We start from the raw sequence: 27,350 nt of genomic DNA on the forward strand, positions 1-27,350 counted from the left end.
TCCTGGCCGCCTCGGCGCAGCTCATCCTGCGGCAAGGTAGGGACGGGGACGGGGACGGGGTTCGCGTGTGAAGGGAATCGCTTGCCTTCCCGGAGGAATGGGCGGTGGGCGGCGGCTCTGCTCAGCTCCTCGGCCCCGGGAAGGGCGGGAGGCCTCCCGCCAAGGCGTTCGGTTGTGCCGGGGTGCGCGGATATCGCTTAAAAATGGTAACGGAGTAGGGACACCCGGTTTCAGCACCTTTGGTTTGAACGCTCCTTGTTTCTTTCTCTGTGAAATAAACGCCGACCAGACAAATAAATGCCGGCTGGGGTACTGATCCCGCAAGCACCTTCACGGAGCCCTTCTCCCGGGGCGGGAGAGGCGGCGGAGTTACCGGTACGGAGCAGGGGAAGCGGCGGAAGGGAAAGGCCCGGCCGGGTCCCGTATTTTAACGGCAGAGCACTGCTGACAGCCAGCCCCGCGTCTCCTGGGGTTCCTGGGCGCTCGGTGCCGACCCGTGTCCAGAAGCCAGGACTAACTTTCCCAAATCCTCTATGCCACCCCCGAATAATTCTGGTTATGAACGCAGAGACAGTGGTCTAGGGGTTTTCCTCCATTTCCAAAGCTGCTTGATTGCAAAAAAAAAAAAAAAAAAAAAAAAAAGTCTGGTTTATACTTCTTAGTCCTGTTCCAGACCCCTCAGCTGTGAGTCCCTCTGTATAAAATAATTGACGAGTGACTGCAAATAACCTCAAGAGTCGGATGTGAAATTCCTGCCTTTTTAACGTTTCTGTCACCTTTAACTGCGCTGGTTATGCTGGAGCGTGGCTCATGGCTGCTGTTATTGTAAGCGATTCAGTCTAAATGTTGACTGTGAAACAGGTCAGCACTGAGGTTTACATTTCAAGCTGCGCAGTCTTTTAACTGGAATATTTGCATTTAATGTATTGCCTCTGAGTCAGGTGAGTGACAGTTATTTGCCTCTCTAAGCCTCTTCAAAGGACAAAGAAGGAGTATTATATTATGGTTAACTGTGTGTTGTTTTCAAAGAAAACAAACTTTAAAAACCTTAGGTGGGTCAGTACGAGAAGGAGAGGAGCTGAACAGTCCAAAGACCTTGTATTGTTGAAGTAGCAAATGAAAAAAATCCGCAGTTACGTCTTTTTTCATACTTGGGTCTAGACCTTCACTGGGAGATGCAGCAGCCTGTTAGTCATACATTCCCCTGTTATTCCTCACCCTCTGGTCAAACTGTGTTACCAAAATCCTTTCTTCCTTTTATTCCTACTCCGTAAATCTTCTTGATGCCTCACATTAAATTTCATGGGCTTGCTTTGGAGGCACAGTACAGCTCTTGCTGAGCCAACATCTCTGATTCTCATGCTTGTTGTCATCATCTGCTCCAGCTTCTTCCCCTCATGTTTAAAATGTCCAAACAAATGATGCATTTGTGTTGGCTTTTTGCAAGGTTGAGCCATTCGTTTGGTTAGGTGTAGTAGTGAGCAGGATACCAGCTGTGTGGTGGCTGTGGGTGCAGGCTGCGTCCCTGGAGAGCGGAGCAGTCTACTTTGGGTGGGATTGTCATTGCCCGTGTTGGGAAGGTGCAGGAAGTCAAAGGGCGATGGAGAGTCTGATGAAGAATGTCTCATCTCTCCCTGTTGTGCAAACTTTCCCTACAAACAAGATGTCTGTGGGGTCTGGGGCTTTCTTAGCTTCATCTAGAGGAACTAGGGAGAGAGTTCTCCCCAGACAGTGACCTGGCCCTTGGGCAAACTGTGAAGTTGCTCTGTAAAGCAAAGTTAGTAATGGTGAAGTGGCACAAAACACCACTGGTAGACCAGAGCTGCTGGTCCCTCTTCCTACCTCCTTCAACCTTTTCCATTCCAACTTCATCCTTCTGCCCACTTGTCCCTCTCCTGCATGAGCACCACCACTCCTGTGTGCCATGTCCTCTGTCATCCCGTCGAACTCGCTAACCTAGTGCTTCCCTCCTCTTTGTGGGCCCCCAGCCTCCTCCCAAAAAGAGGTAGCTCAGTCTCAGCTGCACTAGTGGCATGGATTGGCAGGCTGAGGGTCATAATGGTGTGAGTGGGACCAGAGAGGGGAGCAGTGCCTTCCCAGGTTTGTTGGCAGATCTTGTGTGCCCGGTGCGTCCTTCATCCCAGTGGGAGTTGCTTTTGTTATTGCGCAACCAAAACTGCGGTTGGAACATTTCCCTGAGCAAAGGTTTGTCCTGAAAACCCAAGATAGTTAAGGTTAAGATTTTGCACCGCACCCCATGTAGCTTGCAATTTTAAGGAGTTCCCTTGCTTTCATCCTGATGTTGGTACTGGCTCTGCTGTTGCTGTGTTTTGGCTGCAAGTTGCAGCAGTCTCCCGTTCAGCAAGGCCAGGTTGAGTGTGTAGAACCACACATGAGGTGGTCATGAGGCACACGTCCATCTTCTTGGGGACTAGTGACCCTCTAATGGGACGGCTACGAATCTTGATGTGCCTATCTCTAAAGCTGTCTCTTGTCATCTTGTGAGACCCCACCTGGAGTACTGTGTCCAGCCCTGGAGCCCCCGACATAAGAAGGACGTGGACCTGTTGGAGCGAGTCCAGAGGAGGGCCATGAAGAGGATCAGAGGGCTGGAGCACCTTTCCTATGAGGACAGGCTGAGAGAGTTGGGGCTGTTCAGTCTGGGGAAGAGGAGGCTCCGGGGAGACCTTATAGCAGCCTTCCAGTACCTAAAGGGGGCTTGTAAGAAAGACTGAGATAAACTCTTTAGCGGGGCCTGTTGTGATGGGACAAGGGGTAGTGATTTTAAAATGGAAGGAAGCCGATTCAGACTTGATATAAAGAAAAATTTTTTTCAATGAGAGTGGTTGAACATTGGAACAGGTTGCCCAGAGAGGTGGTGGATGCCCCATCCCTGGCAACATTCAAGGCCACGTTGGATGGGGCTCTGAGCAACCTGATCTGGTTGGAGATGTCCCTGCTCCTCGCAAGGGAGTTGGACTAGATGAACTTTAAAGGTCCTTGCCAACCCTAACCATTCCATGATTCTAAGTCCTTTCTTCTCTTGCCTTCACCCTCCACCCTTTCCCAGCAGGTACAGTATTACAGTGTTGTCCTTACTGTCCTGTAAGAACATGTAGGTGAAGCATGGCTGGTCGCATTGTCTTCAGAGGAGCTTGTGGTTCTTCTTCAGATGCAACTTTATGCATAACGTAAATTATTAAATGAAACATTGGTAAACTGCAGAAAGAAATATTTTGTGCAATAGCTGTGCATAGACATGCGAGCGTGAAGGAAGTATTGCGTTATCTGACCTTTGAAAATGAGTTTTCCAGTTAAAATCATGTTTCTTTGAAACAGTAATAGTGGAGTTAAACAGACTTTTATGATGTCTATGAAACATAAACAAGTATTTCAGATTTAAAGTATCCTTACATGATAAAATCTGCATATGTATTTTGGGACTGTCATTGTTATAAAAACTGGATTTGCAGGTAAAGCTGCGCTGTTTTTTGCTCTACCCTCCAGTTACCTTTTTCTTGGCAACTGACTGATTTGAGTCATGTGTCAGTCTTAACATATTAAGCTGCTGCTTTTAGTAAAAAACAACCCCCCCAAAAAAACCAACCAACCAAACAAACAAAAAAAAAAAACAACAAAAAAAAACCAAAAACCCAAGCTGTTAACTAGGTCTTTATGCTGTTCTGACAGAATATAAATAACTGGCCTGTTTGTGCTCCTCTGGAAGTCAGTGGAAGCTAGATTATTTCCATTCTGAATCACCATTTGCTCGCTTGATCAAGACCTCTCCTTTTAAGACCAGAACTAATGTGCTTGAGTATTCAGTTGTACTTTTTTTTTTTTTTTTTGCTTGCCTCATGCCATTATCAGTCTGGAGTGCTTAGTTCTTACTTTCCAGAAAATAACACGTGTATAGTAAATTACTTATTTGTTGTGTGTCTATGTTCTGGTGCTACTACCTTAAATTTTACCCAGAAAATACACTTTTTTTTTTTTTCTTCAGTTCCAATTTTTTGCAGTTTGAGATGTTTGTTTTTAACAGGTGAGCCTTGTCTGTATGTGTTTTTCATTTGTTTGTCTCTGTTAAGTCTGAAAGGATGCATAGGTAATGTGACAGCCCCAGTGGGACTGTGAGGTGGTGGGAACATGAAAAGGTTTGAAGACTAATACACCAAATTAAACTTGTTGTCCATAGCAGCACAAATGACCAACCAATTTGAGTGGCCCCACCAGAGATCCTCAGTTAGGTCGTGGTGGATGTGGTCGTCCGTGGATGAAGTTTCTCCAGCAGCCGTACTCTGGGTCATGGAGTTATTCATACACAAACCTGAGAACATCAACAAATAGCAGCCATTTGGCTAAGAAGTGGCCCAGGAGAGAAGAAAAGTAATGAGGTGGGCCAGCTCCTTAGGTGGCTGGTGAGTCTTTTATGCCTGGGGTTGTCATCTGATGCGCTGCGGTGGCTCATCAGCCAAAAAATAATTAAGGGGTAGCTGAAAAGGATTATTTTTTGGCATTGGCTCAAGGCATGGGCTTGAAGGACTGGCTGGAGGAGAAATAAGGGGTGGAATGGTTGGGGGCTGCTAAGACTCATGTCCGGAGTACCATCGTGGATCTGTGGCATGGAGGAAATGATTTTTTAATTAGAAGATTGCCCTCCTCTCATTTTTATTCTGACTTGTGGGCATTGTATTGCTACACTGTAACAGGAATTTCTAGGCAGAAGTAGGGGCTTGGTTTATGGGAAAAAAAAAGGTATAAATAAATATTACTGGGGCTTGGTTTGTTGGTATAGCCCTCATCACCCAGCTTACTGGATATTTATACATGTATATATGTTAAATAAAAAACTTTGGAATTCACATCTGCCAAAACTTCAGTCTTAAGTAGTGGCTGAACAACTTTGCACTTAGTTCATTCCAGAAATATTTCATATTAGAAATAGCATGAGGAGTCATCCTTGGCTGAGAACAAAGTCAAGACGCTTTTGGCTTTACCCATGTTGACTGCTGCAGCTATGGGTGACAGGGATATGGTGTGTTTGCAAATGACTGTAGATAATAGGTGGGTAACTCTTCTTCTTCACCCGTTTCTAATTGATATAGAGATTTTAGTTTGCTTTTGTAATTGCTGAGGGCTAAACATGACCTTCTTCAAGTCCTGGCTGGTGATAGACAAACGCAACCTAAGAGCAGTGAACGTGCATGGAGGTGTACCCCTTCTTGTCATGTCCTGTGCTGGGCTGCTGGTGGTGCTGGGTTATTACTGGGGCTGTGCAGTGGGAAGCTGGGTGTAGCTCACTGCTGTCATGAGTGGGCTGTTGAACTGACTGACCAGTGATTTTCTTACTATGCCTGTGGCAGGGTCCTCCTGCTGTCTTTTGGGTGCTCCTTTGGATGCTTTCTGGTCATGGTCTCTATGCAAGAGCTCCTAGAAAGGTTCAGCTGCAGCGAAGTGTGTGTTAGACTGGGGGATGTGGGGAAAAATGGGTCTTGGATGCTAGTTTTGGTCTCACTGGTCTCTTTTTGGGTAATTCCGTATCCTCTCTGTCCTTGCTTTTCTTTTTCTGTTAAAATCTTTTTACAATTACATATCTTTAACAATTTTTATAACTCATAAACCTTTGTCTGATGGCAGGAAAGATTAAAGATGTTACCTTAACAGAGCACATCCAGTGGTTTCTGGGACATTAGCCATCTCACGGAGGCTGTTCAGATATCCCTGTCAAACCTCAGCTCTGGAGTGGCCAACACAGCCGCTGCAGCACCGGCTGGTTTGTTGGACCCAAACCATTAACCAGTTCCTGTAGAGCACCTGGTGACTTTTGATGGTCTCTCAGTAGGATTCAGATAGAGCCTGGGCACCATCCCTCAGCTTGGAAACGTCTCTAATCTGATTGAGATGTGACCATACAGATTCCTCTTGTTCAACATCTGCCTGCGCCACCTGGGCATCAAGAAAAGGACCTGGCTTGTGTTGTGCTTAGTAAACTGTTACCAGCTAGCTGTTATGACAGAGCAAAATCTTCTGTTTCTGTATTAGCTGGTGACGTAGGCGAGGGTTCCTGTACCTTGCCAGTGTAGATAGTGTGGTTAGGACTGCCTGGAAGACCTTCAGGAAGTGCCAACTGAAGAATCATGCCATAACGTCTGGTAGATGTGCGTTCCATGTATTGGTAAGGTCTTACCTGCTTCTGAGTGCCCAGGCTGCCAGTATGGTGGGAAAACAGAATTTATTTTTTTTTAATTTTTTTTTTATTTATTTTACCTGTCTCATACAATGGAGGCAAAAGTCTCACCTGTGCCTGTTCCACCTGACAGCTTTTAACAGCCATTCGCAAGGGTGCTGTGGGACAGCCTGGTTTGAGCTGTGCTTTTTGATTTCTTCAGGAACAAAGTGAGCATGGCTACTCGCTGTCAGAGCAAATGCTTACTTTGAGAGTTACGATCACGCTGGCGTTTCAGAGTTGGCCATGGTTCTTCTGGGTCTATGGGTGGAGCTGAGAGGTTAGCATACGGAGGGGTGAAAAGGGATGATCTGAAGTTCCTCAGAAGTGAGAGACAAAGAGCTGTTGGCAGGATGTTTGGCGTGGGAGGGACCCCTGATTGTGAAATGTTCTTTTCCACCTTCATTAACCAGAGCCAAGACCGAAGAGCTGCTCAGACATGCTCCAAGATGCTGTCCGCTCGCTGGCTTACACCAAGGTAGGGATAAACTGTGCAAGCAAACACCCCTTTAATCAAGGGAGGATCCTGCAGCGGCTTGCGTGGTTCCTGGTGCCAGTGCGACATTTTCTCAACAAGCTGTCCTACGTTTTGTATGTTGTACGCGAGTCGGCATTCAGCTTGCAGACGGCGTTCACTGAGCTCCGTGTCTCACTTCTACAGAAGCAACAAAACTTCTTATCTGTAAAATAATAATTAAGAAGAAGCAGCCAAGAGTTGACATTTCTCCCTTCCTTAATTACAGCTGAGCTTGCCAAGTCCCAAAGTGTCCCTGTCCCCCTCCCACTTTTGATGAGAAAAAGGTTCTTTTAAAAATGTCTTTTACATAAGTTATATGAGTGTCTTAATTATCCTTCTGAAAAGGTTCTAGAGAAAGGGGTAACAGTACTGAAATTTGTAATTATTTTTTTTTAAATGTGTTTTTAAACTGAAGGTACTTTATTCCTGTGAGGCATTACAAATTAACTTAATGAATTAACAGCTTTTCAATTAACAGCCCCTGCGGACCTACGGTACTGACAGAACTGCTCTGGTGAGCTGTACTGGCTTGTAATATCACTACCCCAGAAGTGCCTTTCTTACGTGATGAGGAGGAGAATGGGATGTGTAACATCTCACCTGCTTCATAACCCCATGCTGCCTATCAGTTTAAACAATCTGTGAAGATTAAGGGGCTGTATTGTGGTGGCTGAGGAATTGATATTCTCTCCCAGAGTGCCCTCTCTGGAGATGTGGGTGGTTGCTCTAGCATAATAATCATTGTTAGCATCTATCTGTAAATGTTTACAAGGTTTGCAGATTTTAAGCTTTAATTTTCTGAGTGATTCTCTGAAAGCAATCCTTTCACAAAATATGGACCTCATATCCCAAGCAAGGATGGTATTGGAAGAGAGGTCCAAACATAAGGACATCCCTGAGCAATGTAGAGAGTAGTTAGTTTACATTTTAAATGTAAACAGAAAACCTGTTTGCTTTATTAACTCCAACAGGATTTCAGCAGCTTGCAGCAAGCAGGGTTGGCTGTAATTTGTGATTGTGCTCATGATCTCCGTTTGCTGCTTACAGTGCTGTTTAGTACGTGAGAAGAGTATAAATGATGCGTGGGGTCCCTGACTAACTTTGCTAAGGGCTTGAAGAATGTGAAGGTATTTACCTGAATGGACATTGCAGGTGGAATTGGAGAAGTGGATGATGCTTGGGCAGTGAGGTGCTGTAGTTAAACTGGAGAGTTGGACTCAAATTGTCAAAGAAAGATTCAATAAGGCAGGTACAAAACGTTTGAGTCAGCAAACCCAAGAAGCTTAGTCTTTTAAATATTGTTTGACCTGTTGTTGGCAAATTTGAGTCAACTGTGCAGTGAATTGTGTTGGAGATGATGAGGAAATGGATTATCAGATGCAGCAGTTGGTGCATCTCTTAGCTAAGCATTTGCTTGGGATGTGGGAGCTGGAGTCTGCAGTCCTCATCACGTAGGAGACAGCCTTGAGGTCCCCTCGCTAAGAAAAGGGTGTTTTGGATGGATTGCTCTGAACGTGTCCTGCCAATGCTGCTGTCTCCTGCACCAAGGCTGTCTGTTAGATCAGCAACAGGAGTTCATATGGTTTGAAACTGAAATCCTTCAGCTTGTGGCTGGGTCACTGTGTTAATGAGTCACACCCCTTGCTTCCCATTGTCTTGCTGTGAACTTTGCAGTAGATTGTGTGTAGTGGAACAACCTCAGCAGGCTACGAGCGTGCCTGTGGGCCAGCATCCCTGCAAGTGCTCAGAAGTAGTGGTGAGCTTTCCAGGAGAGCCTACCAAGCTGTAGGGGCAAACAGTTGCCGTGATGCTAACCCCTGTGCCAAGGCGGTGGCACAAAGCGCTGTGATGGACGAGCCCGTTCTCCAGAGAGGTGTGTTGGTTGTGTGGGTTCACATCTGCCTCAGGCAGAACAGGGATTTGGATCCAGGTACTTCATATCCGGAGCAAGCATTGCTGCTACTCGTCCCTGCGGCAGCCCGTCTCCCCCAGCTGCTGCCAGCTCATGAATGGTGACTGAGTCAGCCCCATCCAACTGGTTTTATTTAAAATGGCTGAAGTAGAACAAGCCCACGATTTAACCAGAATAAGCAAACCAACAGTTTTTGTGTGTTATTTTGGGATAAATTAACATCTGGGATTTTTTTTTGTTAATGACTCTTTTGGGCCTTGGTTTCTCAGTCTCTCCAAGTTTCTTCTGATTGTTTTAATCCGTGCGGTGAAGTAATGAAACAATCCATTGATCCTTATGGATAAATTGCTGCCATAAAATGCAGCTCTCTAGCCAAAACCAGTTGGACTCTGTTCTCACTCCTACTCTGTTTAGCAACGCACTGTTCATAGCCATAAAAGTTACTGTTCTGCCAAGTCCTTACCTTCTACGTTCATTCGTATGCTCTCTGTAAGCAGCTCTGACTCTATTACCCTCCAGCTGCCTTCTACGTTCTGCACTCCTCTCTTGTACAGGAAAAATGCCCTTCTGTCATGTATAGATACGTACTAAAAAATACTAGGGGTTTAGCATCAAGTGCAGCCACAGTAGATAAATTTAGACTGAACTCTGTGGCGTAATCTGACTTGTTTAGTATTGTGCACTTTCTTTCTAACTCAAGAGAGCTGGAGAGCTCTGAGCAACAAGATTGATTAGAAGTTTGGGAAAATCATACTGTTGAGGAAGAAGTGATAAAGGGATGCTGTGATGAGACGACTGTCATGAAGGTGCAGTCTTAAATGAGGATGAGCAGTAGCGAAATCCAGTTGTGGCAGGGAAGGTGCAGACTGAGATTAGGGCAGTTGATGAAATAGCCAAGGGAGGCTGCAAAACCGTAATCGCTTGGGGGGTGGATGGAATTAGGGTGAGATCAGATGTCTATGTCAGCCTGTGAACCAGCTCAGGACTAGAGGCTTTGCCTCTGACATCTTCTAGCCCAACGATTTCATTGTTGTGTAGACAGAGAGTAGATCTAGCTTTGGCAACACTTCCTCTTGTTGGTTTGGATATCCTGTGTGTCATCCCTGTGTGGCATTAATGAGGCATGGAAATGCCTTCTTTACCAGAAACGTGTATAGTTACTGGTAATCCTAATAAAAAGGCACGCAGTGGGAATCATAGACAATGACAGATCAGTATGAGTCATGAAGAGACTCACTCATGTTTAAAAAAGCTTTGCAATATAGGTGATTTAAAGTAGTCTCTCTATTGAGCTCTGTGTGTGGCTATAGTTTGGGGGTTTTAGCCACTCAGTCATTTATTTTTAGTGACTTGGGGGTCACTGGATATACTTTCTGCATGAGTCTTTTTTTCCATTTTTCCTAAAAAAAAGAGATTTGGTAGTCTAACGTAGTTTAGCACATCCTTAGCAGCTGACTGCTGATGACATTACAGCACTGTGTCCTTATTTCTTTGACCAAAATTATTCTCTCTTGAGTTTTATCTTAGCAAGCTGTTTGTTTATGCTATGATCTAGCTTGGTGTCTGTTCTTGTCAGAACTTCTAGCAGATATCTTTGCTGAGCCTAATTGACTCTGTGATCTGCATCTCGGATGCCTACTGGGATGGTGATACATTGATCATTACAGCGCTTCTGCGATTTTGGGCAGGTCCCATTTTGGAAAGCTGAGGCACGGGTCACGTCCTTGCTGGAAAGTGTTACTGAGCTGACAAGGGTTTGATCTTCTTGCAGAGAGATCAAATTAATGAGTACATGGTCATGAAGCCTGGAAAGGGAATGGGGGACAAAAAATGCAAGCAGCACAAGTCAGGTCTTTCGAGGGCTGGGGAAGATGATGCTTTGTTTTGACCCTTGTAGGAAGGCTTTGCTTATTTCACAACGCCATTCAAAATGTTGAAAACTTCTGTTCTTTGGTTTCTGCTCAGGGCATGTATTTGTTTTGTTTTAGAGCTACTCATGTGCTTAAAGTTATGCTTAAACTTAATCCTCATAACGAAATGAGTCTTAGAGCCATGCCCAAGCATTTGGTGCAGAAGTGCTGGCTGTTGGTGGCCCTGGTGCATTTTGTCCTCTGATCAGGTTGTGCTGTCCCAGGGATGGAGGAAAGGAACAGTGATAACTGTTTGACTAGAAAGTGAGGAACAGACTTCAGTCATACATATCAACTGCGGACAAGTGTGACAATTACTCTATGCAAGAAAGAAGTCTCTTTTGTCTGTTGCTATTAGTTATGGGTATTATGCTATTACATTTCATATCTGGATGAAATAAACATGAGAAAAATTATGTCCATCAGGGTCAAAGGATATTTTATGCACTAAATGTGATAGATAAAAATAAAGCCATAAAACCCAAAAGCGTCCAGTGATATGGAAAACAAAACTCTAGGCTAGACTGGAAGTAGTTGTTTCAGTTTCTGTTCTGAAAATGGCTTCTTCCTGAAGTACAAGGAAGAACAGCTCTGGTTGCTGACTTTGTTTTACTCTCTTTTTTTCACCACCCTGTGGATGTTGCCTCTGTGCTTATCCCCTGTGTGCTTGGAAGGTTGGGAAAACCCAGATTGAACACCTCTGCGAAAGCGTTTCTAAGGCAGAAATGCAGATGTCGAGTAGTGCCAGCCACTGGAAGAGGCAAGCGAATTCAGTGTAGGCTGTCAGGTCAGAGGACTGCCCCATCACTTAAAAGCTGTAGGAAAGTTACTCAGTGACCAGGTTCTCACTAATGACATTAGAGGGTTGGTAAACTCGTCATTACAAGTACGTGCAGAAATTTGGCAAACTTCTTTTGGTGTTTTTGTTTAAAGCTTTTGATCCTGGAGGCAAATAGGTAAGGCAGTTTCAAGGGCTTGCTAAGTCTTTTGACTCGAAGGTTGTGTTAAAAAAAAAAAAAAAAAAGCCAGAAAGGCTAGAAAAAGGCTCAAGACTGATGAAACTCAAATAAAAGCACAATGAGGGATGATAGCCCATGCCATCTGCTCAATCCTCAGGGCTTTAGGAAAACATTGCCATGAAAGTCAGGCCCTGCAAAATGATGACATTGCTGTAAAAATGGGGAGATTTTAAAGGGGAGGTTGAAAAATAGGACAGGTAGGTTTTGTGGGAACTTCAGTCACTAATGCTGTGTACTTCTCTCTGCAGCTACGACAGCTGAAGTTTTAAGTTGGGTAGGTAGGTTGGTTGAGGGTCTCTGGTGTGCTCATGTGCTGCGAGAGGGCTATGCCAGTCAAGCATTTCTGTGGTGTGCACAACCCTGCTCCCCACAGCCCTTACCGGGTGAGCCCTTGGGTCTCTGGGCTTTGGCCAGCATCCTTACCACCATCCCATCTCAAGGGATTGTAAGCAGTCGGGCAGAGCTCGAGGTGCCCCGCAGATGTGCGTTTCTGAGCCAACTGTTCTCCTGCGCCTTCCTGGCACACGGCCTGGCAATAGGAATGACTGCAGGGGCTCTCCCGGGGTACTGTGCTGCTTGGTTTGCTAGGGTAAGTCTCTCTTTATTTGGTTTAATGAGCAAGAGGATTCCTGACCAGGCATATCAGCAGTGGTTTGTTATGCAGCCCAACTTAAGAACTGACCTGTCCTCAGATGTTCACTTGGGGCTGGCATACGATTGACTTCAATGCAAACTCTGCTTGCTTCAGCTAGGATTGGGCTCAGTCTTTGCTAAGCATCAAACTGATGCTAATAACTTTTCAACTTTTCTATTCATTTTGAATGCCCAACTGGTGCTCCTTGGTGTCTCGTATTGTGTGTATGTTTTTAGAAGACAATCAGGTTTGGTCCATTTGTTGATAAACCGACACCTATTCAATATGAAAAGAGTATTCAACAACCAGTTTACTCTGGCTCAAATATTTCCCGTGAGAGCTGCTCTTGCATTCGGTAGTGCTTGAGGATGGGTTGAAATCTGTGAAGATTGCTGAGGCTTTTATGTATTCCCCAAAAGCCGTAAGTCTGTGATGGTCATGTCAGGGATGGAGAGGAGGTATCCAAGCACACTCAGTTCTTCCCAGGCCACAGATGCCTTCTGTGCTGCTGAGGGATGCTGATGGATGTCCTGTACCTTCAGGGAATGAGTTGTAAAAGGTGGGGAGGGTGGGAGAGGGCCACGACCACATGTATAAGCGTCTGTTGGTATGTGTTTTTGGTGTTGCCCGAATACCTAGTCTGGTCTGCGGTAATTGTTGGGGCATAACCAGCAATTCACCTGTTACTGTTGGGTGCAATTCAAGTTGAGGGTTGCTTTGTTGTTTGGCTGCTGATTAAACTTCCTCAGTCAAGTCGCAACTTCATGAGTGCCTTCAGAAATGAAGCAGGCTCTGTGATGGGCATAACAAACCAAAAAACAAAGTCTGGACAACTGAAATTTGAAAGGAATAGCTGAGCTAATTTTTAAATGTGAAATAAATAACACTTGTGGAGGCAACCTGGAGCAGAACTGGTCCTACACAAATTCCGTGTATACCTCTCTCCAGGCACGTGTGGCAAGTAGATTTCTGTATTCTCTGTGCTGTACTGGAGGAGCTGAGGTGTTTTCTGTAGGTCCAACAACAGAGGCTTTTGAGGACATGGATGCAAATATTCATTCTGACAAATGTGGCACCTGTGGGGATGTGTGGAGAGCCTGGTGATACTTTTATGTGCTAGTGACAAAACACTTCTTTTTTCCTTTCTTTCTTAGCTTCCTTTACAATCTCTCTTCGTACGGTGGACAACGTCACAGTTATGATTAAACTGAAACCTGGTGTTACAATGGGCTGTCAAATTTATGTTAGAAGTTTCATCAGGTCTGAACTCAAGATAAAGCCTGGGGACAATGTGACTTTTACCTTCACTTGTAGTACTCCAGAGAAGTATTTCATCATGGAAATTCAGAAAAATATTGGTAAGATACAAGTTTTTAATTTTTTCCCCCAGTGGTAATTTTCCTCCAGTAAAATCACATACCTTTTTTTCTGGTTATTGTATTAAGGTATCCCGTAATCTTGGGTAAGAAGAAATCTTTGAACACTGATAAATAACTTTGAATTACTGAAACCATGCAAGTTAAATAAATCTGTATTATGGCTGGCAGAATGAATGCTAGCAAGTCCAGAGGAGGGCCACAACGATGATCAGAGGGCTGGAGCACCTCTCCTATGAGGACAGGCTGAGAGAGTTGGGGCTGTTCAGCCTGGAGGAGAGGAGGCTCCGGGGAGACCTTATAGCGGCCTTCCAGTACCTAAAGGGAGCCTACAGGAAAGACGGGGAGAAACTCTTTAGCAGGGCCTGTAGTGATAGAGGGGTAGTGGTTTTAAACTAAAAGGAGGTAGATTTAGATCAGACATAAGGAAGAAATTACTTACTGTGAGGGTGATGAAGCACTGGAACAGATTGTCCAGAGAACTTATGGATACCCCATCCCTAGAAACATTCAAGGCCAGGATTGATGGGGCTTTGAACAACCTGGTCTAGTGGAAGGTGTGCCTGCCCATGGCAGGAGTTGGAACTAGGTGATCTTTAATGTCCCTCCCAACCCAAACTATTCTATGATTCTGTTTCTTCTTTTAAGTTGAAGCCTAGAGATAGATTAAAGTATGCTTATTTTTAGTGTCCCTCTTGAAATACTAATAATCTGGATTTTTGAGACACAAATTTTCTAGATTCTCCCCAGAATCCTGCAGTGGCAGTTGTTGTTCATCACTTCTGCAAAATCTGGGGCCCAGGTTGTTCATCAGGGCACCAAGGCAAAAACGGTACAGTTCATGCCAAGCAGTGAAAAATTTAAAAATTAATTATTTGCCAGGAATTTTCCCTGTGAGGTGGGATAAAATTGGTTCTCTAGATTCATGATTTCCAGCTCTCCTGACACTGCGTTTTTACCTTTTGCCCCTTCAGTTCTCTACCCTATTCACTAAATACTTTCTAAATTCTTCAGCAGACAAGGTGGGAGGAATACTACAATTAATCCGTTATGTTTGTGAGCCTGGCTAAAGCAGGTTTATCCTGTCTACTCTATGGGCTAGGAGTCCTGTTTAGAGACAGCATGTGACCATGTTACAGGAGTGTCTTTTAATGCATGTAGAGGAGAACTTAAGTGCAGCATAAAAATTATGAAAATAACAATAAAAGTGTCGAATTCCTCATTTACTTGAATGCTTTCTGGAGCGTATCATGGCTGTTCTCTCTCTGCATTTAGACTGTGTGTCAGGCCCATGTCCCTTTGGAGACGTTCATCTTTACCCACCGGGACTACCTCGCCTTAACAGGACTTTCATCTGGGATGTGAAGGCGAGTACAAAGGCTGGCCTTGAACTGAAATTTTCTACCCCATGGCTGAGACAGGTTGAACCAGGAGAGATGTGCCCAGATCTTGTCAGCTATAACATCAATAGCTGTATCGATATGGCCACAGTCAACATTGGCACCTTCTGCAGGAATGGCTCGGTGTCTCGTGTCAAGCTGCTGGGAGGAGTCATCATGTCTCTGCACCTCCCGTGGGACTCGCCTCTCACTACATCGGGCTTCAACATAGCTAACAGGGCTTCCATAAAACGTAAGTACAGAGCAGAATTTCCTCGCCTGTAATCGCCTTGTGTAGACTGCAGCGGAATTCTTTAAACCTTTCTTCTCAGGTAGCCTAGTTTTGGAGGTGCTACCCCTAATTCCCTTAGGTTGCTGTTGCATGGTTTTTAGTTTGGTACCTTGTGCTCTTCTGGAGTCAAAATATCTTAGTTTGATGAGCTAATAATTATGAAAACTGTTGTGTTGCTGCTTTTGGTGCATGTTACTAATTTTCAATCTCTTTGAACTTCCTAAAACTTAAACATACCTGCTCTGTTGTTTCAATGTTTTCAGCTAAGTGAAACTAGATAGCATAATTAGAATGAGCCAAGAGAGTTATTTGCTGGTTGCAGTGTGTAGTTGGGTCTGTTTATTTTTAAGTAAAGCTTGCTTAACTTGCTGGAGCCTCAAACCAATGCCTCTCTTCAGGAGAGGAATGTGGGAAGCGGTGCCTGGAAGGCACATGAGCCTGCTCAAATACAGCTATCTGTTTCAACCTGCACAGTAACATAAAACGTTGTGTAATAATCTTCTTAAAATACATGGAATATTATATAGCAGTCAGTGGGTTACTTTGTGATCTCGTGACAGACCCCCTCTGGGAGATGTTCTTGCTCTTCACTTGAATTCTGCAGTTGTTGCCATCAGTTATACAAGTGACCTGGTCCAGGTTCGAGCTTTTAGAACTTGAGTTTTTGTAACTTCTGGCACTCCTTCCAGTTGCACATCGTTGCATCCCCCCTAGAGTGGGACTGTAATCTCAATGTACCCAACTTCAGGCTGCCAAGAGTCATCCAAGCATAAAGTGTCCTACACAGCCTCCGTGGTTTGCATTTGTGTTTTGTCATGAGTATTTGAGGCTCTTTGCTGGTATGCTGTTGTTAGATTTGGGAAGTTTTTGGACAAAGGGCTCCATGCTGATATAAAAGCTCTCGTCTTTTGTTTCCTGAAACTCAATGAAGCAGGAGCAGTTGTCAGGTTGCGTGTTTGCTCGTGTAAAGCCGGGACCAGAAGTAGGAACTAAGATCTTTCCAAAAAATAAAAGTGCATCTGTCCATGTGCTAGAAAGGCGAACCCACTAAACTGAAAATATAGCATTAATACAACCCTTAACTTTTCTGTAACTGAAGACAAAAGCATCGACGCAAGTATATGTTTTAGTCTTGAGGGTTTCGTAATAATCTAACGTGTAGCTGTAGTGGATGATCTCACTGTCAAAATGAAAATACTCTGCTGCTGGGGTGCTAGATATGCCAGTATGCCTTCAATAATTGCAACTTGATCGATATGTTTGGGTTTTTTTCCCCTCCTTGTTTTAGGGTTATGCATTATTGAATCCATTTTGAAGGGAGAGTCTTCAGTCACCCTGATGTCCCCAAACTACCCGCTGGGCTTTCCAGAAGACGAGCTCATGACGTGGCAATTTGTGGTTCCTTCCAACATGAGAGCAAGCGTATTTTTCCACAACTACAGCCTCTCCAACTGTGAAAGGAAAGAGGAGAGGGTGGAGTACTACATTCCCGGCTCCATCAGCAACCCAGAGGTGTTCAAGCTGAGTGACAGCCAGCCTGCCAATATCCCTGGCAGTTTCAACCTGTCCCTGCAAGGCTGTGATCAGGATGCCCAGAACCCCGGCATCCTCCGCTTGCTCTTCCAAGTCGTTGTTCAGCACCCACAGGTTGATGAGAGTAAGTACCTGCCTGCCCCTTTCGTTGCTTTTGCTTATAGATGCCTGAGCTGAGCACCACAAGGAAGAGAAATTATGGTTTTTGTGATTTTTCTTGAACGTTGGACCTTCTTGAGTTGGAGGAGGTGGGTTGCCAAGCAGTTCTGAGGCCTGTTTTACTGCCCTGGGTACCACCGGCCGTTGTTATGGCAATTTGTGACGGAGTATAAAGCTCCATTGTAGATTTTACACTGTAGCTTTTAAATAGAAACTCCGTTTCTTTTCCAGCACCCTCATCATGTAATTGAAAAATGCCTTTAACACCTGCAGTATCAGGTCTTGCATGTTGTATAAACAAAGCTATCTTTTCCTTGCGACTGTGTTCCCTTTGGGAGCCCGATCCAGCTGTTGGGCAAGGACCATAGCTGCTTGATCAGAATTGTCTGGGCTCACATGGTGCTGCCTGTTTTCCAGGACAGAAATGAAGTTCAAGCTTATTCGGACAGTTTTATTTTCAGCTGTAAGATTCAACATTTTAAAGATAATTCTTTAAATTTGAGACCAGGTTTCTGCCCTGTATGTAAGCAGTTGCGCTTAGCCAGGTGAAACCAGCTGATACAACTGGTCAGGATTCATAGCATGAGCTGGTGAAATTGGAGAGGTAAAATTGTCTTCATACCACTAATGGCATCAATATGCCTTTCTTCCCTTCCTTTCTTCCTTCCTCTGAGTTTTATTTTGCTTCCTAGGGAAGCCTGAACATTATCTAGTGTGAAGAAGTCACACTAGACATGGAAGATGTCAGTAAGATATTCCAGTGATAATATCCCCTACGCATTTGAGGGGAACACTTTAGGTTTCTTGCTGCTTGTTACTACACTAAGAAAACTTTTTTTGTGTTTTCTTGCCCCAAATTCAGATAAGCTTAACACAATTACATGTAATACCACAGCATCTCTCTAAAAACAGAAATAAATGGCCTGGCTAGGTAATGAGTTATGAAATAAGTGATTTATCCTCAGGCTTCTTAGCTCTGACCTCCATTCATGGTGGAGGTTAATAGTCAAGGTGCCCTCACTGCAGAGGAGCAGGTGGAGGGAAGTCCACGCTCTGGACTACCACTGTGGCAGGAGCCACTTGGAGGCTTTCTGAGTCATTTTAGAGGGAATGAAGTTTCAGTGGCCTGTACCTTGAAGTCACGTATCCAGAAGGGGTCTGTAGCACCTCACCACTGTAATCCTCAGTTCTATCTAGCCTGGCTCCACTCACAAACAGCAAATCCTCCTGAAATTGTTGTTAACCAAATCGTATTTGCTTACATTTATTGTGTGTTGCACCTTGAAAGCCAGACAGAATGAAAACATTGTATTCAGTTAATCAGCTTTACCTCCCTTCTATGTTGGAAAGCAAAGAGAAATTTGAATATATGTATGGTTAGTAGACAAGACTATAATCACCTAAAAAATGAAAAACAGGTTGTCATTTATTGAATGAAGTGTAAGTAATAAACCACTTGGATTTAAGAGACAACGGTGGTTTCTTTAGGGATTATATAGGATTGAGTGATTTTGTAATTATATAAGTTCCATCAAAGATTCAAATTCAGCCCTCAAGACAGTATTGAAACTTTTATTTTAAAAAAACCAAACAACAAACGAACAAAAATTGCTGGCTGCAGTGTATGAGTTAAACATGGCTGTTATTTAAAATGCACTGGTATCTGCATATTCTCAAATCTTCCCAAACATTTGGGTATTCCACAGCTGTCTGTGGTGCTGGTCATTAAATAAGAGGAAAATACAGCTCTTTCCACTCAAAATAATTTCTTGATTTAACCCTCTCTGTTGCAAAAAAACAAAACAAAACAAAAAAAAAAAACGCCAAACCTCTGAAAATGAGTCATCTTTCAGTAAAAATCCTAGATTCTGTGCTTGGTTGTGGTAATGACTTCAAGATTTCTGCCCTGACTTCTTGACTTTTTGTGTGTCTGATTTTCCACAGAGGAAAAAGCTATTTTATTCACCTTTTGTTTATGCCCTTGAGATCCATAGCTAAAAAACAGAAAACTAAGAGCAATAATAAGTGTATATTTTCAATCTGTCCAATATCTGGTTTTGCATATGATGTTAATCTTTGTGAACTAGACTACAGCCATAATCTTCAATTTTTTTTGTTCATTCCTTTCCTCTCTCCTTGCCAGAAGTTCCAAGTATTTGCAACTGCCATTAGCTTACATGGGAGAAAGTGTTTGTCTTCTCTGCTTACCCTTGTTGTTCTGACTTGCTATAGCAAGTCATCTAGGATTTTACAGACTTGCAGAATGCCTGAGGTTGTCTGGGACCTCTGGAGATCACCTAGTTCCAACCCTTTGCTCAAGCAGGGTGAGACAGAACAGGTTGCCTAGGACTGTGTCCAGCTGGGTTTTGAGTATTCCAAAGACTTCACAACTTCTCTGGATAACCTGGTCCAGTGTTTGACCACCCTGGCACTTTTAATTTTTTGTTGGTTTTTTTTTGTTTTTTGTTTGTTTTTTTTTTTTTCTAATATTTAAGCAGAATTTCCTGTATTTCAGGTTGTGCCTCTTGCCCTGTCACTGAGCACCACTGAGAAGAGTCTGGCACCATATCATTTACACACACACGTGGACACATTTCCTTGAGCAACCTTCTTCAGCTAAACAGTCTCATCTCTCTTGATCTCTTTTCCTGTGAAAGATGCTCCAATCACTTAAGCATCATTGTAGCTCTTTGGCCTTACTCGGCTACATCCGTGTCTGTCTTGTACTGAGGAGCCCAGAACTTGACCCAGCAGTGCAGTGCTTTAGCAGAGGGGGAGACTCACCTTGCTCAACCTGCTGTTGATGCTTTCTAGCATAGCCTAGGAAGCTGTTGGCCACCTTTGCCTCAGCGGCACATTGCTGGCACATATTCTACTTGGTGTCCACCAGGACCTCCAGGTCTTCCTGCAAAGCTGCGTTCCAGCCCCACTTTTGCAAACTTACTGAAGGTGCACTCTGTCCCACTAGTGAAAATGTTAAGCAGTTTTGGGCTCAGTATGTGCCTCCTTAGATCTTTGAGCTTAATCTTGCTGTTTGAGAGAGGCTGCAGGGATGATGGTCGCTTTGTGTGCCTGGGCACTTCAGGTCCGTCGAGCTCAGGGGATCTTACAAGGCTTCCTGCAGCAGCGCTCTGGTGGGGTGTGGGGAAGTGGGTGGACTGCAAGAGAAGTGGTGGCTAGTGTTGAGAAGGAGGTAAGTACTCTTCAGTTTTCAGGGTTAACTCTGCCAGTGCTCAGGTTTGCTATTTACATCTAGTCAGAAAATATTTCTGGAAGAATGATTTTGAGCAATTAAATGGAAGGGCGGTGTGGTGGTAGTACAGTCATGCTGTTGGAGGAAACCAAGCAGTTTAGCAAGGCACGGTCCTGAGCCTGCCCCCTAGCATTATGACAGGCTTTGATAATTTGTGGCATCTCTGTGTGTTTTTAACTCCCAAACAGAAGAGGCTTTTAGGAAGCGTCTTTGAAGGCTCCACTGATCTTTCATAATGACTGCCAGCACTTCTGCTGAAGTACAGTACTTGGCACGTTTTTTTTCCCTTTTGAACCACACTGGTACTTGCATTTAAATTAGCTTAATCTTTAACTGGCTCCAGACAACCAGATGTGCTTAATTACTGACTTTGGACAATTTTCTTCAGCTTGGCTCTGAAAAACCTAAACTAACAAAAGTTAGCTGAGATGGCAATCTTGCAATAAATACAGAATTTGAGAACAGAGAAGCATTTTCCAATCAACTGTTGTGTGATTGATAGAACTGAATTTAAAAGAAATAAAAGAAACCTCTTAGGGAAAACAAATCTAACATAGTTGGCTGAGCTCCTTATAGCCTAAACTGTTCAAAAGAGGCTAGCCTACGTGTTACCCTGTTATAGCTGGAAAGTGGTGGGGAAATGGGTTTTGTGTTTGGAAAGGCTCACAGTTATAAGTTAGAAGAGTGATATGATAGTGCCTGAGTTTGTATTACACTGATGGAAAGAAGTAAATCATGTTTTCTTAGCTAATATAGAGGTAGCTAAACAGCTGCTTGTCTAATGCAGTGAGAAGAGGCAGAGGAAGTTCTGCTTCATATCACACTTCTTGCCAGTAATTGCTCTGGGGTGTTTCTCGTTGCAGATGTCACTCATTTGGTCGACCTGAGCAAGGAATGGAATATGACTGTAACAATACACTTCGAAGGGTGGCCCAACCGCATGCCGCTCATGTCTGAACCGATATGCCTGATCTGTAAGGATCCTCGCACCTGCGACCGTGTCTTGACTTTGGTGTCTGGTGCCGTCTACAAGATCTCCTTTCTGTGCAAGGACTTGTCCCGTCTGAGGATCACAGCTGAAAAAGGCATAAGTATGACAAAAGTGGCCCAACGTTGTTTCCTAGGGAATTCTTTTGCATGCTGTTCTCCAGGGATCAGGCAAACCTCCTCTCTCACTTGGGCTTTAAATACAGTGAGGTTGGAAACGAGGCTTTGACCAGCTGGGAGATGGGTACAGTGAATATGGAGACAACCTTGTTGTTCACTGTGTCATTCTACCTTTAAAAATAGAAACCACGTAGCTATTCCTAGAAGGGAGAGGACAGAAAGCACTGAATCTTCTCACTGAAACTGCAAAATACAGAAACAGAGCAGGAGAGCCATAAATCTGCCCATGAAAATGCAGGACCAAGGTGGCCACCAGGAATGCATCTTGTGCTGCTTGCATGTCCACTTGGTGTAGGATTTTTCCCAAATGCTTTTAACTACCGGTAGAGAAAGAGTTTTAAAGTGCATATCTGGACTTTGGCTAGCCTGCAACAGTTTCCCAGTCAGCAAGTGATAAAGCAAAAGTAAAATTTTGAGTGAGGGATTTTGAATATGCTTGTATCTGTTGGTTTCTTTGGTGTCCTGCACCCTTTTAAGGAAAGCTCTTCAAATACAAATGATACATGTTTGGGTAAAGGTTGCAAAGAGAGAGGGTATTTTCTCAGGTAGATACTTATCTGGGTCTCTAGCACAAAACTGACAGTACTCTGTGTGGGTGTGTACTCTGGTACACAGGAAAACTTTTCCTAGATATTTCCTCTGCAAGAAAAATACAACCCTTGGGACTTCTTTTTGTGGTTACAGGCTGTATTGATCTTCGGTGGTGTCAGAGGAAGATCTATTCCCTTTCAGTGCCCAAGGCTATTACCCAATTGCCAATTCGATTACATAAGTTTATTTGGAAGCTCTTGGCTCCCGATCTGATCAACATAGAAATTACGTCTCCGTCCTTGAAACTTCAGCAACACGTCCCAGAGCAGAGGTGCAACACAAGCTACAGTTACAACATTGTTAGTGCCACCCCAGAGACAGAGTTGAATGTTGGTGTATTCTGTCCTGGTGGATCCATTGAAAAGATTCAGATGAGGAATAACATCACCATATCCTTAAAAACATTCGGTAAAGGATTCCTCAATGAGTCTAACCATCAGGATCTGAAAATGTCTTTTGTACCGCATATCAAAGGTAAGGTAATGGTTTGTACTACTTTGTAGTACAGTGTTGGATCTCTCAATATGCTTGTTAGAGCACGTGTGAATAAACAGAAATAAGAGTTCAGCTCTTTAGAGTCTAGTCCTGGAGACATTGCAGGGGTCATCCTTGTCTGAATCAATGAGGTGGTTTATTCCTGGAAGAAGGAAGGAATTTTGTACTCTGTATGGCAGACAGTTGCTTGTGGGAAACTCTGCAGATATATCTGTGCTAATTGGGATAATTACTGATGTGGAAGGGATGATAGGGGAGTTGTATTGCTGGTACTGAGATGCAGCTGACTCTATACATTTGCTGGTCACAGGTATAAGGAACATTTTGATTGTGGAGAAGAAAGACCAGATAATTTTATGTGCTGAAAGAGAAAACTTTAACAAAAAGAAAGTATCAAAACCAAGTTTCCATTCCTTTATTCCTTTCCTTTACTACAGATGAGTGCACTTTCACTGTGAGTCCAGATCCAAAAGCTAAAGTTTACTTGCAGACTCCCAACTGGCCATATGGCCTACCTCCTTACGTTTCCATATCCTGGTACATTGTCGTGCCCAGCAAGCAAGTTGCCCGCCTAGAGTTCTCCAAGGACCGCATGGGCATCACTTGTGAGACGGGTCGTGCCTATGTCAACATAAAGGAAGAGACACTGGGGGCAGAGGAAACCGTGTGCCGTGAGGATGAACTTCTGCCCAAGCCCCGAAATATGTATCATGACTTCTGGGTAAACGTCTCCAACTGTAAACCCGTGGATAGGACGCATCTGACCTTACAGTTCCGGGTGACTCTTGCTGACAAGCAGATAGGTGAGTCCTGTCAGGTTGTGGTGGTTTGCTTTCCTCTTGTTTCCTTGCTTTCCCTTGGAGGAACTGTTACAAATGCTGGTCTACCTTGGGTGTGGATTTTATGAGATCTCTGCCTTTGGAAATACCTGTCCCTCAAAAACCTCAGAGTTACAACTGAGTACTTCTAGAGGCTGGGGAAGGAGGGCTTTTAATGTGATTGGGTTTGGTGGGGTCTTTTTATGAGATGGGATTGCAGGGCTCAGGGGAAGTAAGACTGAATGTTATTTTCTTTATTTAATTTAGCTTTTTAAATGGGAGATCACAGCCAGAAGGTATAACAAGGTCAAGTGATGTGTTTTCCCTCCCAAGGTCACAGACTTGGTGAACAACTTGGGATTTGATTATGCAAACGTAGTCATCCAAGTAGTCTTTACTTTATGTTAGCAGTTCAGTTAGTCTCAACGCTCACATGAGCAAGAAATCATCCCTGGGGCAGGTCTGACCATTTAGTAGAGAGTGTGCTGACTGCTAACAGAAAAGTTTGCATTTTTGATGTCTTTCATCTCCCTGAAACTTTTTTTTTTTTTAAGGTATTTTTAGGGTAAGCTTTGCTCATGTAAATTTGCCTCACACTTGCACTTCCACTTCATCTGTGGGAGACTACTGTCTATAGAAGTATTGGCTACACAGGCTAGAACTGAAACAGTATCAAATTAATTTCTACATTTATCCTTTTTTTTCTTTTTTGTAATGTATATTTCTTTTAAAACACAGCATTTTTCTTTGCTCGCACATGGACCTTCCTGATCAATTTTATGACTCTTAAAGAAACCTCAGGTCAACACAGCTTGTGTATTTCAGAGGAAAGCATTATATTGAGGGGAAGTTGGTGAAATGTCACTATTTCCTTGTTGAATCCCTCTCAGTCTCTCTTTGCCCTTTCTTCTCTTTCCTGCCTATTCAGCCAGAGGCATCTGAGATGTTGCAGGTAAGTTTAGCAGCCCATGAGCTGTATTGAATTCTTGGAGGTAGGGTGGTGTGTTGGTTGGATGTTTTAGCTGTTCACTGCTAGCAGCAGGCGTTTGTCATTGCTTGACCTCCAGCCTCTTGAAAATGGCTTGTATTGCCCTGCGGTGACTATGGCTTGGAAACTCCTGCTCTGCAGGCAGCTGGTATGCTTAGAAACTCTTGAGGAGGTTCAAATGCAGCTGGCTTTTAGGAGAAAGCTGAATGTTTTCAGTGTCCTTGTACCTTATCTATTTGCAGACCTAGGATTGATACTTGCTGTGGTGGCTGGGGCTGGAGTTCTCACGGCTATTGGACTCGCTGTGTACTGTGTTAAGAAGAAGTAAGTTCATAATTTAGCATATGTAACTTAGCAGTTCAAGAAGGCATTTCAGGAGAGCTACCGGGGCATCTGTTTCACGTGTTGATACAGATCCCCTGAACAAGGATCTGAAGCATGAGGGAGGCAATGTGCTGGCAGCTGAAGTAGTGTGCCTCCAAGAATGCTACTTTACTCTAAACTGATTGACTTTAAGAGTAGAGCACCATTCCTTGAGTCGCATTAGTTCCAATCCCAGTGCATTGCTTACCTTGGCCTTACTTAGCACAGGCTTCTGGTGGTACTGGAATTAAGATGTTGGTTGGACGTCATCAGCAATTCCTGTGAATGGAGTTGCGATGAATGTGGCTGCTGTGCCTGTGGCTCTAGACAAGGCTTTGGACAAGCTATAACATCACTCGGATATACTAAGACCTATCTTTCATCTACACAACCTCCAGCAACAACTTCTGGAGTGTGCACATCAAGTGGGAGCATTTTTCTGAGATGAGCCCTTAGAGAGAGAGCTAGGTGTGCAAAGCAAGCATACATAGCCTTACTCAGGCAAGCAGAGCCTGAAGTCATTGATAATTTGGGGTTTCTGATATATGTATGCTCAGTGCTGGCAGGATGATTGGGTCCTGAAGCTGTAGAGCTGGAATTAGTTTTTGCAATATGATGAGTAGAGCGCTTATGAGCACACTTCTCTGCCACACAGGAAAGACTTTACAAATACAGGCTTAAAAATCTTCAGTTCAGCCTTTGGTCTTCCTACTTTGGGGCCAGTCACTCCAGACAGTTCAATCAAGACAAGTTCATTCAACTTTCATACAGGACCTGGTATCTTACTGGTCTTCAGCATTGCTCAGCCTTGTTTTCTGAGAACCTTGACAGCCTCTAGGTCCTATTAGTGTCTGTGGATGTTGAGAGACTCAGTACGCTGCGCAACTAGGACCCCTGTACTTGGGAGGCTGTTGGAGTTATCTTGCAAGCTTCAGGGTTAGCAGAGCAGCAGTAGGCAACCAAATAGTGTGAAGTTATTTTCTGCTCTGCCAGAAAAGCATGTCTAGACTTGAGAGGTATTTTTCCTAAGACTGCAAGTAAAGCTTTCAATCCAGGTAGGCAGCCTGACCCTGGGTAGCTGGGATGGGTAAACAGAAGCTGCTGTTATTGAATTCAAATGCACCAGCCATGTGTTGTTTCTGACCTGTTAACAATTTCAACTCTGTAACAGGAAGAAGAAAAGCCAGAATCCTATGGTGGGAGTGTACAATGCTAATGTGAATACCCGGATGCCTGGAAAACAAGGCTTATTCACAAAAGGGAGGAAAAACAATGAGTCTCATGTCTATGCCGTTATTGATGATGCTATGGTCTACGGGCACTTGCTAAAGGAAACCAATGGCTCAGTCGCTCCAGAAGTTGATGTGTACAGGCCTTTCGATGGACCCATGGGTAGCTTGCCGCCTTCTCCACCTCCATTCTCTTTCAGAAAAGATATTAAGCGCTCTCCTACCACTGAGGAACCTCCACCTCTGACCGACACAGACCATGACACTTACACATTTGCTCATCAGAAATCAGGGGAATCAGAGGACAATGGAGATACAAATGAAAAGAATAATGGAGATACAAGCATGTCGCTGCTGGAAAATAAGGAAAAGGATGGTTTAGAGGAGTAATTTTGACAAGTATAGCAGTTCCCTGTGGAAATACAGGTGACCTGTAAGGACAAGGGTCTAGGGGAAAAAAAAACTGAAGAGGAGTGTTATTTTTTTAAATATGTTTTGATTTTGGTTTGTGTGTGTGGTTTTGGTTTGTGTTTTGAATTTTTTTTTTTTTTTTTTTTTTTTTTTTTTTTTTAAACTTCAGCTGTTGATAGCTTTGTTTTAGAGTGAACATCTAGCAAACTCAGAAACAGTCGAGACACTCTAGGACCGCATCTGCTTCTGGTTGTGAAACAGGTGGCAAGGGTACACTCCTGCTTTTTATTGTAAAAACATCAGGAAAATGAATTCCTAACTGCCAGCTTAGAGTGGAGAGTGTCTTGTACAGAATGCCTTCCTCTCTCACAAGTCATTTGTTCCTGAAGGTTGGTTGGTGACTCCTTGAAGGCATAGGCTGCATCACCATCTCAAAGCAGCACCAGGTTGCACAGATGTCTAAGCAATCTGCTAATAACTGAGCAAAGCAGGGGACGCTGTCATTTCCACCACTTGCTGCTTGAAAGTTCATCATATTCAGCATACTGGTGACTATGTAAATGTAGTGAAAGACCACGTATGCCGCCTGGAAGAGCTCCATGTGTGTAAACTGATGTGAACACTTGAGCTTGGGCTCTTCTAGTTTGGAAGTAAAGTTACGGGTTTTCTCTAATTTCCAACTGATGTTATAATACTTGGGTAGCACTGTGTGAGCCTACACAAAAGACTGTATTTTCTCTGCTTTTTTACAAAAACAGTTTCTAAAATAACTTATGCTTCTGTTCAGATGCCTGTAACATTCATGCTAATACCTTGGCCTTTCGGCTCAAGTAAGAGTAAGGATTCAGTGAAGAAATAATGATGTGATCATCTAGTAATGCAGATCACTTCACATGTTGAGATGCTTGGTTATTGAATAAGGATCAAAAAAGGAGTGAAGAAAACAGATTATTTCCAGCAGGTGGTTTCTCTGAAATGCAAAGTATGAGAATGAATCCATAAGGAAAGTCTAGATTTTTTTTTTTTTTTCATCAATTTGAATTTAACAACCATGTTGAGATGATGGTGGGGACAACTC

At 43.7% G+C, this 27,350-nt stretch overlaps 1 protein-coding gene across 1 annotated transcript; it reads left to right on the forward strand.

Annotated features, from left to right (window-relative positions):
• Positions 1-97: 97 nt before the first annotated feature.
• Positions 98-26,342, forward strand: CDCP1 (CUB domain containing protein 1). The gene is made up of 9 exons (XM_086741468.1): positions 98-206; positions 13,373-13,576; positions 14,870-15,226; positions 16,554-16,922; positions 21,074-21,301; positions 22,062-22,442; positions 22,901-23,266; positions 24,512-24,593; positions 25,804-26,342. Exons 1-9 carry the CDS (start codon positions 98-100, stop codon positions 26,249-26,251), a joined length of 2,544 nt encoding a protein of 847 aa, XP_086597594.1. The 3' UTR covers positions 26,252-26,342.
• Positions 26,343-27,350: the final 1,008 nt, after the last annotated feature.

Source organism: Chlamydotis macqueenii, chromosome 2 (assembly GCF_036417535.1).
Source record: "Chlamydotis macqueenii isolate bChlMac1 chromosome 2, bChlMac1.mat, whole genome shotgun sequence".
NCBI lineage: Eukaryota > Metazoa > Chordata > Aves > Otidiformes > Otididae > Chlamydotis > Chlamydotis macqueenii.

Excerpts from the sequence above, each read along its gene's own strand:
- CDCP1 (XM_086741468.1), top strand. The coding sequence starts at position 98 with ATGGGCGGTGGGCGGCGGCTCTGCTCAGCTCCTCGGCCCCGGGAAGGG. Across the intron at positions 16,923-21,073 it reads GCACCCACAGGTTGATGAGA|ATGTCACTCATTTGGTCGAC; the intron begins GTAAGTACCTGC and ends TTCTCGTTGCAG. Across the intron at positions 23,267-24,511 it reads TCTTGCTGACAAGCAGATAG|ACCTAGGATTGATACTTGCT; the intron begins GTGAGTCCTGTC and ends ATCTATTTGCAG.